This window comes from Electrona antarctica, assembly GCF_951216825.1.
Source record: "Electrona antarctica genome assembly, chromosome: 23".
NCBI lineage: Eukaryota > Metazoa > Chordata > Actinopteri > Myctophiformes > Myctophidae > Electrona > Electrona antarctica.
This window is the reverse complement of record NC_136804.1, coordinates 29,291,678-29,302,589: the sequence shown is the minus strand read 5'-3', so window position 1 is coordinate 29,302,589 and position 10,912 is coordinate 29,291,678. Positions and strand designations below refer to the sequence as shown.

The window sequence follows — 10,912 nt, the reverse complement described above, 5'->3', positions numbered from 1 at the left end:
TCGCTATAAGGCTTCATATGGCACATCCTTCCCTGTACATGTGACTTATGTGATGCTCCGCCCCCCCCCCCCCCCCCCCCTCCCCTCCCCCCCCACCCCTTACCTTAATGACTCCCAGCCCAACTCTAGAAGGCACTGGTGTTGAAATTTTAGTTTTTTCTCCACATTCCACACATGTCTGGCTTCTCTATTATTAAGATGATGAGCAATTGAGGCAATGAAGAGACGCACATAAAAAAAAAAAAATTTAAAAACGTGACATTAACACATAAGATACACACGTCCGTCCGTCCGTCCGTCCGGGTGCCTTTGATGCACAGCTAAAACTGTCTAGAATGGCTATGAAACTAGCATGACCTCTTTATAGAACTCCTACAGTGGAGAAAGACACATCTGTAAACATTTACATGGCTAAGAATAAAAAACAACACACAATAAAAAAATAAAACGGGTTATGTTTCCGTTAACCGGTGATATGGTGAACACAAGATTTGCGTGTGTGTGTGCGTGTGTGAATGTGTGAGCGGGGCGCGAGTTCACGCCTCAACTCTACGTGTGTATCAATCAATACAATCACCGGCACAAAAACATAAAAAAACAAAAACAAACACAAGAATATAAGACAGGGGTTCTCAACCCGTGGGTCGCGACCCCTCGGGGGGTCGCCAAATTATTTTAGGGGGTCCCCAAATTATTTTTAAAAAAAAAGAAAAAACAAAAGATTCTTTTTTTTAAATTTTATTTTCACGATTTTTCAAAAATAGCAGACCTACAAGCTCGTAGCGCGCCACTCGGTGGCGCGCTATGAGCTTGTAGATCTGCTATTTTTCAATAGCTAAATTATAACAATGCTTAAAACACCAAAAGGGGTTCCCGCCCAAAATGGTTTAAGGTTATTGTAGCAGTCAATTTATATTGGGGGTCGGGGCGGGGGTCCCGAGACATTGCCAAAGCATTTCCGGGGGTCCCCGGCCAAAAACGTTGAGAACCCCTGATATAAGAGACTGACTTGTGCACAGAATGTGAGTGAGAGCCTGCGGTTACGTAGTGTGGCATCTCAGCGAAAAACCCCACGCGCGCTTTTTTGAGCTAGTCGATCCCAGTGGATAATTTATTTACACCGCGGGGGCGGGACCGACCGACTGCTATTCTACACACTTGTGTTTGGCCTGTTACGTACTCGTCTTTATGGACAACAGTGACAGTTAATAATTAGAAAAAAGGACCTAATATTATCGCCTCCTTCCAACAGTAAAGTGTCTACCATTTATGTTTCACACTGTAGTAACGTTTATATTAAGACAACATACGATAAGAGGTTAATGTTCAGAATAACCATTCCTTAATACCGTACATGCTAACCTGTACAGTAAGAACATCTGGTTCTCTTGGTTGTGTTTTATTTTTTATTTTTTTACATCGACCGTCGTATGCAAAAGGTGAAAGAATCGCGCTGGACGAAAAGCAAACTTAACGTTAATCGTATATATATATATATATATATAGCTTTCGTTTTGGTTTCCTATCATGTCGCTTTGCTTTATTATGGTTCCGTCAACCCTTCCTTCTTCACGTTTGGAACTTCAAGCCAGATCATCAAAGCGTTTGATAATGACGATAACACTACTAGTAATAAAAAATACAAATCACATATATTGGACCACTTCATTTTTGATATTCCTCTTCTCTCCCTCCTTCCGTTTTGTTTGTCCTTTCCAAGTAGAGGTCTACTCGCACCCCCCCCCCCCCCCCCCCCTCCCCTCCCCCAAAAACGACAAAAGAAAAACAGCACAATCCTAAAAATTTAAAATTAAAAAAGTGTTTTTTTTTCATTCTCCACCACGTACAGTCGTACAGTCTCTTCATTGTCTCTCCGATGCTCCATGAAGTTTGGGAGCGGAGGTGAAATGTGAACCTTCAGTCACTTGGGAGTGGCGGGGGGGGGGGGGGGGAGGGGTCTTCTGGCTGGGGTCTCGTCCAGACCTCCCCGTCCTTGTGGCGGGGGGGATCCTTCTGTCTGCGCTCTCGTCCAGACCTCCCCGTCCTTGTGGTGGGGGGGGGATCTGCGCTCTCGTCCAGACCCCCCCCCCCTCCTCCTCCTCTCTCCGTTTTGAAATTCAAGGATCACTTTGCTCCACAGTTTGTGGATTTAGAGCAGTTTAAGACCAGTTAAAAAATAAATAACAACAGTTTCAGTTTTTTTTTGTTTAAAACGTCTCCTCGTGGCTGTGTGTTTTCTTTACTGTAAGCCGGCGTGTGTTTTGTCGGGACCGGAACTCATTTGGTCATTTTATCCACAGGTGGAGGAGGGGGGGGGGGGGGCAGTGTTGGGTTAAAGATGGACAATATTATGATCCAGTGGCGTCCAGCGCAAAGTTCACGGCTGTGATCCGTCACCATAATAATGGCTTGTGTGGCATAATAGTTTAAGAGTGCGTGTGTGTGAGCGCGTGCGTGTGTGCGTGCGTGCGTGTTTGTGTGTGCGTGCACTACGACTGCTACTTGAAGATGAAATTGATGAAGACCTGAAGCAGGACGAGGAAGAAGATGATGACATAGTCGCGCTGATGGAGGAAGGAGCTTCCTGCCGTCGACACCTGGCTAGCCGCGCGGTTCCTCAGCACACCGATGCTCCTGGAGGAGGACGCACACGCACACACACACACACACGCACGCACGCACGCACGCGCACACACACACAAACACACACACACAGTCATTTGATGCTCTCTCTTACAAAAAATCACACCCGTGAGAAGCGAGTGGTGCATTATATATAGAGTTAATGTGTGCGTTAGCCTGCGCAACAGTGACACTTGGTGGTGAAAACCAACCAAACGCAATTTCCGTGCTCAGACACAGCCAGCCAGGCACACACATAGTTGTCTATAGGAGTGGTTGCACCACTCAAAAACGATGCATGAAAAGAGTTGCGAGAGACAGTGGGGTGACAGAGAGACAGTGGGGTGACAGAGAGACAGTGGGGTGACAGAGAGACAGTGGGGTGACAGAGAGACAACAGTGGGGTGACAGAGAGACAGTGGGGTGACAGAGAGACAACAGTGGGGTGACAGAGAGACAGTGGGGTGACAGAGAGACAGTGGGGTGACAGAGAGACAACAGTGGGGTGACAGAGAGGAGACAGTGGGGTGACAGAGAGACAGTGGGGTGACAGAGAGACAGTGGGGTGACAGAGAGACAGTGGGGTGACAGAGAGACAACAGTGGGGTGACATAGAGACAGTGGGCTGACAGAGAGACAGTGGGCTGACAGAGAGACAGTGGGGTGACAGAGAGACAGTGGGCTGACAGAGAGACAGTGGGGTGACAGAGAGACAGTGGGGTGACAGAGAGACAGTGGGGTGACAGAGAGACAGTGGGGTGACAGAGAGACAGTGGGGTGACAGAGAGACAGTGGGGTGACAGAGAGACAGTGGGGTGACAGAGAGACAGTGGGGTGACAGAGAGACAGTGGGTGACAGAGAGACAGTGGGGTGACAGAGAGACAGTGGGGTGACAGAGAGAGAGACAGTGGGGTGACAGAGAGACAGTGGGGTGACAGAGAGACAGTGGGGTGACAGGGAGACAGTGGGGTGACAGGGAGACAGTGGGGTGACAGAGAGACAGTGGGGTGACAGAGAGACAGTGGGGTGACAGAGAGACAACAGTGGGGTGACAGAGACGACAGTGGGGTGACAGAGAGACAGTGGGGTGACAGAGAGACAGGGGGGTGACAGAGAGACAGGGGGGTGACAGAGAGACAGTGGGGTGACAGAGACGACAGTGGGGTGACAGAGAGAGAGACAGTGGGGTGACAGAGAGACAGTGGGGTGACAGAGAGACAGTGGGGTGACAGGGAGACAGTGGGGTGACAGGGAGACAGTGGGGTGACAGGGAGACAGTGGGGTGACAGAGAGACAGTGGGGTGACAGAGAGACAGTGGGGTGACAGAGAGACAACAGTGGGGTGACAGAGACGACAGTGGGGTGACAGAGACGACAGTGGGGTGACAGAGAGACAGGGGGGTGACAGAGAGACAGTGGGGTGACAGAGAGACAGTGGGGTGACAGAGAGACAGTGGGGTGACAGAGAGACAGTGGGGTGACAGAGAGACAGTGGGGTGACAGAGAGACAGTGGGGTGACAGAGAGACAGTGGGGTGACAGAGAGACAGTGGGCTGACAGAGAGACAGTGGGGTGACAGAGAGACAGTGGGGTGACAGAGAGACAGTGGGGTGACAGAGATGCATCAACAGGTGCGTCACCCACCTGTTGATATCCTCCTGCGTCTGTTTAATGGATTCAATGGCACTTTGAAGTTCACCCAGGTCGTTTCCCTTTTTCTTCAACCGGCTGTGTTTGCTTTTGTGTCCTGCAGCAAAAAACAGTGAGAGTATTGAGTATTTGTTTTAGTTCATATAAGTTGTTCAATGTTGCACATTTAATGGTAGCACATAGTGAGATATGTGAGAAAGAATTTGTGTGCGTGTGTGTGTGTGTGCGCGTGCGACTCACGTTCGCTGCCAGAGGAGTCTTGGCGGTCAAGCTCAGGTGAGGAACATCCGCTCTCTGTACTCTTAGGTTTGTCGCTATGCTTGTGTTTCCTCTTTGGTGCTGTCACCTGGACGGACACACACACACACACACACACACACACACACACACACACACACACACACACACACACACACTGCAGGTTAACACCCCCGAGTCACAGAAACGAGGTGATGAAACACAGGCAAACACATCCATGCCACACAAACACTATGTATGCAGGCTATTTTCAATAACTATGTTACCAAAAACGATAAAATTAAAAGGAAATCGTAAACTACTACCAGCATGTTAGCTTAAATGTCACACACACACTAGGGCATTCACTTCTAGTCATTTTTACTAGTTGACTAGTTGCCTAGTTTACTAGTCGACTAGTCGACTAGTTGTTGAACCACCTTTTATGTTTAAAAAAAAAAGAAAAAAAAAAAGTTCATTTTTTTTTTTTTTTTTGAAAAAAATATTTGTACATTAAAAAACTGTGTACATTGGTGACTATAACTATAATCTACCTGATATTGAGGCCTACAAAATCGGTAAAAAAAAAAAAAAAATGAACTTTTTGTTTTTGTTTTTTCTAATCAACTAGTCGACTAGTACCAGCAAGGTCGACTAGTGGATTTACTAGTCGACTAGTAAACTAGTCGACTAGTTGCTTAATGCCCTAACACACACACACACACACACACACACACACACACACACACACACACACACACACACACACACACACACACACACACACACACACACACACACACACACACACACACACACACACACACACACACACACACAGTGTGCTCAGTGCCGTGCAGTGCATTGTCAGCCATAGGCGGAGGCATGCTTGTGAGCTGCTCAGCCACGGCCAGACGAAGTTACGTAAATTAAGTAAAGATATCTAATGTCTGTCAAAACAAGCACGGCCAGACATGGACAGTGTGGACCAGCTGCAGCTCGTGCAGCGAGCGGAGTGCACGGGGAAACACAGCATGCACGCAAACCGAAGCAGTTATTTATTATTCACGACAAGAAGGACAAAAAAAACCCACGTGACCGCGCCGAGTCACAGCGCGGGGAACAACGGGAAAACAGAACATAGATGTGGGAGAAATGGACGAAGAATGTGGAAGGGTGGGGAAAATGGCCGCCAAACAGCGACGGTGGAGGCACGCCAAGTGTGGGTTGATGTCGGTGGTTTGGTTGGATCGGAGAGAGGGCACAGAGAGCGCAGGCAGGCGGTGGGAGTGGCCAGAACGAGGCGGTGGGAGTGGCCAAAACGAGGCGGTGGGAGTGGCCAAAACGAGGCGGTGGGAGTGGCCAAAACGAGGCGTTGGGAGTGGCCAAAACCAGACACTTAGGTGGTCAAATGAATGCATCGAGCGCTGTGCGGAGGGCGGGTGAGATGAGCGAGGTAAATCAATAATAATAATAATAATTGGAAATTACAATTTGGAAGGGAGAGTGGGCGGCGGTTCATTTGATCGGGCCGACCTACCTGACGCTTGCAATTGTCCCTCCTGTGCGGCCCCTGGTTACTGAGACTAATAACACTGCCAGAACGTACCATAGGCGTGCGGTGTCGGACCTGAGTCTGAATCCAGCCGTCTTTCTCAAACTGAATCAGATCATTGAGGGGGTCCCACGGCCGCGTGCTGCGGGTGGGGAGGGGGGGGGGGTAGTCACGCACGAGTACGCATACACGCACACACACACACACACACACACACACACACACACACACACACACACACACACACACACACACACACACAGAGAAATATGGGGAGAGAGAGAGAGAGAAGGATGACACTTGCAGAATTGGGAAATACACAAAAACACACCCACCTAATGGCAGGAAAATATCATAATGAGAAAATGCTAAACAATCTGCAAATGTATGATTCAAAGCAGACGCGCAAGACAACTTCCAGTACAAGGCCTACTGTATATACGTGACATCTGAATCTGAATGACTAAACGATTCACTATTATATTATACAAACTATACCCATTTTGGGCGGGAACCCCTTTTGGTGTTAGCATTATGTTATGCTTTAGCTATTGAAAAATAGCAGATCTACAAGCTCATAGCGCGCTACGAGCTTTGTAGGTCTGCTATTTTTGAAAAATCGAAGAACGACTGACATAGAAACATAGCTTTTTCAGAAAACTGTCAGGATGTAGCTCAGGTCAAAATGGTTTAAAAGGATTGCCATGGGCACACTTCCCAAACATTGCTCCTGCTTTGACGTATAGCACATGTTGGTTCTCTTGCTTTTTAGTTTATTAGCAAATTCCGTAGCGTTATGTATTAGCCTTTATTGGTTGCGTTACTAGACGTTCCTGCTCTCCTTTGAGCTTCTTCGTTAGTGGGTTTTACATTTATGAACATTGAAAATGTCTGTCCTGTTATCGTCTTGTATGTATTGTTACTGGCAGAGCTGTGTTACTGATGTCGCCTCTTCTCTTGGCCAGGTCACTCTGTGTAAAAGAGACTTCAGTCTCAATGTGGTTTTTACTGGTTAAATAAAGGTTAAATACATTTTTTTAAATTAAAAAGTTAACTGTGTCAGATACACTTGCAAAACGCTGTCTCGATGTTTCAAACCAAGTGGTTTAGTTTTAAATTTAAATGCTGTATAATTTTAAGTAACTCTTGCAAGTTTAATGAACAGGCCCTATTAGAAATAGTGAATATTCAATGTCACAAAGTTACAGTGAACAAACATAGTGGTGAGGAAAGAAATCATTCCCTGCATTTACAGAAAATGACCAGTAGATGGCTCCCTCTTCCTGTCTATGTTCAGAGAACAGAACATGTCTTCTTGAACTATCATCAATGGAGCTAGCCCCTCCTATATTCAGCTATAGTGTGGATTTATAGGGCGCTAGCCCCTCCTATATTCAGCTATTAGTGTAGATTTATAGGGCGCTAGCCCCTCCTATATTCAGCTATTAGTGTAGATTTATAGGGCGCTAGCCCCTCCTATATTCAGCTATAGTGTAGATTTATAGGGCGCTAGCCCCTCCTATATTCAGCTATTAGTGTAGATTTATAGGGTGCTAGCCCCTCCTATATTCAGCTATAGTGTAGATATCTATAGTGTAGATCGGCTATTTTCAGCTTATTTCAGGCTATCTTATACTGGATCTCTTGTCCACTAGTCCCTTCCTAACATTTTAATCTAGTTTTTATTTGTTGACGAAATTGTCACTATATTTAGTATTAGTTTTAGTCATCGTAGCTTAGTTTTAATTTAGTTTCCATTTAGTTTTCGTCAGTGATAAAAGGGTAGTCGACGAATATTTGTCCTCTTAGTTTTAGTCAACGAAATCAACACTGCTGTAAAAGCAGGCTTCCTTCCAACTCACTCAGCATATCGGTAATGCCACTCTCCGGTAATGGGGTCCTGTTCGAACAGCACGGGGTTCCAGTCCTCGCACTTGACCTTGCGCTCGCGGGCCAGCTTCCTCTGAGCCTCCTCCAGGATGAACTTCTCGTTGGTGGCCTCCGTCTGGTCCTTGTTGTTGATGGCGCGCGTCACGTGCTGCCACAACCTGCAGGGGGCGGCGGCGGCAACAACACACACAGCACAATGAGGTCAGGAGAGAAACGACGAATGACAAGGAAGAGAGATAGGATCTAATGTCGCTCTTCCATGTTGATGATGTCATATTGACACTAAAGTCACTTCATATCGCTCTCTCTCTCTCCCTCTCTCTCTTTTACAGGGCAAAACTTTACTAATCTAGTAAGTCCCCAGTGTTTTTGTTTTTGTGTGAAATGTTTCCCGGGCCAAACACGTTTTTCCAGAAAACAGTAGGCATGTAACGATTCACTGAACTCACGATACGATTCGAATCACGAAATTAGGTTCACGATACGATTTTTCACGATATTTTAAAGAAAATATATTTTCCAGAAAAATGACCAAAAAAATCATCATTTCTTTAATGATTTATCTTCTCCCCCCCGAGCTATTAATCTCATATGTACTGTACCACATTTTCACATTTTTTATTGAACTACATTGCATTACTTTTCATGTGAAAGTACTTAATTTCTGTGCAACATATTTTCAGATGGAGGTCGGCGGCCAATTACATATATATTTGAGGGTCCTTGACATGAAAACTTACATTAGAAACATGGGTTTTTCGAAAAACGACAGGATTTAGAAGACATTTGTAGGTCTAAACGGTTTAAGTTCACCTTTCACATTCAAACTCGTTCTGCTCCTCGGGGGGGACGGTGCAGCGGGTCAGCCTGCTCTGCCTCAGCTCTGGGCCGGGGTTGAAGAACACGTCCCGCAAGCCTGTCTTCTTATCGTGGATGAAGATCTCACTGTCCTGTGGGGGAGGAGGGGAGGAGGGAACACGCCGGAAAGGTCATGTCATGTGTCACACTCCAGAATAGCTTCACACACACACACACACACACACACACACACACACACACACACACACACACACACACACACACACACACACACACACACACACACACACACACACACACACACACACACACACACACACACACACACACACACACACACACACACACAAGACTAGAGACAACATGTTCCATCATCAAAACAGGCAAAACAACACAATTGCAATCAACTGAAAGTGCTGAATCACCATTAGCAGAACGGCTGGAAGCCTCAGGCAAGTTACATTAATGGCCAATTAAGAACAGACTGAGATTAGATGTCGTTGCTAGACAGAGATAGAGACAAACACAGACAGACAGACAGACAGACAGACAGACAGACAGACAGACAGACAGACACTTTACCACACGCTTATAATTCAAACCCATATAAAAGTGAAGACTAACTGGCTGAGCATCGAAACAGAATTGATTGACATTTTAACAGCGATACGATACGTGGTTGACGATACGATACATGGACGATATTGGTTCATTATGGCGATCCGATAAGATCCGATTCAATGATTTGAAATCGATACAGTAACAATTTAAAATACATTGACATTATTTTAAACAAAGTAATTAATCCCCTCTTTTTCCTTTATCTTCAAAAAAATAAATACCACGCACAAAAACGATACGATACATAATCAATGTTTCTGTTTTCATTTTCGATATACTTCATGAAATTAATTTTTTTTTTGCACTTACTATATCGTTACACCCCTAGTATTGACTGATCTCTATGGGCCTGGCCTGGCCTGCAAGCACGCACCAACATCCAGTTCTTTTCACTTATATAAGGAACAATACTACCCCCCCCCCCCCCCCTTCCCAGAGTGCCTTGTGGCAGGCATGAGGGAGAATTAATGATTCAGCTCATTGTTATGGATGGCAGGCTCAGGCTAACATGGTTAGTATTCTCCAACCCCAGTCTATTTATTCTAGACTTCATCTTTCCATCCCCGTCTCTCTCTCTCTCTGCGCCCCTGTCATCATTTATATCCTGCTCTCGTCTCCATGTCTTTAACCCATTTTGGGCGGGAACCCCTTTTGGTGTTAGCATTATGTTATGCTTTAGCTATTGAAAAATAGCAGATCTACAAGCTCATAGCGCGCCACAGAGTGGCGCGCTACGAGCTTGTAGGTCTGCTATTTTTGAAAAATCGAAGAACGACTGACATAGAAACAGCTTTTTCAGAAAACTGTCAGGATGTAGAAGACATTTTTAGAATCTGATCTCAGGTCAGAATGGGATAATAATGCTTCAGTCTCTCCTCTGCCTGCGGTACACCCGCATCATATATTTATCATCATGCCTGGGCCTCTTTGAACAGACGGAGAGGACATCAGCAGGATGCTGCTGCTGGTGAAACCAAATCAAACACGAAGCGTGAAGGATACCCGTTGCAGAGACAGACGTCCATGTCCCGGCTGGCCTTGTCAGTATGAATCAGGGGTGCAACGGTTTTTTCTTTAAGACTTGTTTTGGGGCTTTTTTTTATGCCTTTATTGATAGGACTTGACAGGAAATGGGGGGAGAGATGGGGAGTGACACACAGCAAGGCCTAGGGTGCCCGCGCACCCCCGTCGTGGTGGTCCCGGGCACCCTATAGGCTGCAGTGACAGCCTGAAAGTGTGTCGCAGGCTTCGAATCCTGATCACGATGACCTTTGCTGCGTGTCACTCCCCATGTCCAAGGTCAAGGTACATTTTCAGTTATCTGAACCCAAATAGATATCCTGAAATAGCTTGACACGTTTATCGAAGAGTAAAAGACAATTTTATAACAAGGAACATTCACACTTTCGTTAGAACATTTTGTTAGACATTAGAAATGTCTTCATGAAACATCACTAAACAAGATAATTACTTAAAATCACTTCAATGCTACAGATATACTGCAACCATCTGGCTAT

General features: G+C 45.9%; 1 protein-coding gene across 2 annotated transcripts in view; it reads right to left on the bottom strand.

Moving 5' to 3' along the window:
• Nucleotides 1-1,743: 1,743 nt before the first annotated feature.
• LOC306916665 (oxysterol-binding protein-related protein 8-like) overlaps nt 1,744-10,912 on the bottom strand; it is a 91,065-nt gene continuing 81,896 nt past the window's right edge. For both annotated transcript variants that reach the window (XM_079494651.1, XM_079494652.1), the window contains exons 17-22: nt 8,769-8,905; nt 7,928-8,113; nt 6,120-6,207; nt 4,514-4,619; nt 4,268-4,370; nt 1,744-2,634 (exon numbers count right to left, since the gene is read on the bottom strand). In XM_079494651.1, coding sequence (XP_079350777.1) covers nt 2,499-2,634; nt 4,268-4,370; nt 4,514-4,619; nt 6,120-6,207; nt 7,928-8,113; nt 8,769-8,905 — 756 coding nt within the window. In that variant the 3' untranslated portion in view covers nt 1,744-2,498. The remainder of the gene's footprint in view (nt 2,635-4,267; nt 4,371-4,513; nt 4,620-6,119; nt 6,208-7,927; nt 8,114-8,768; nt 8,906-10,912) is intronic.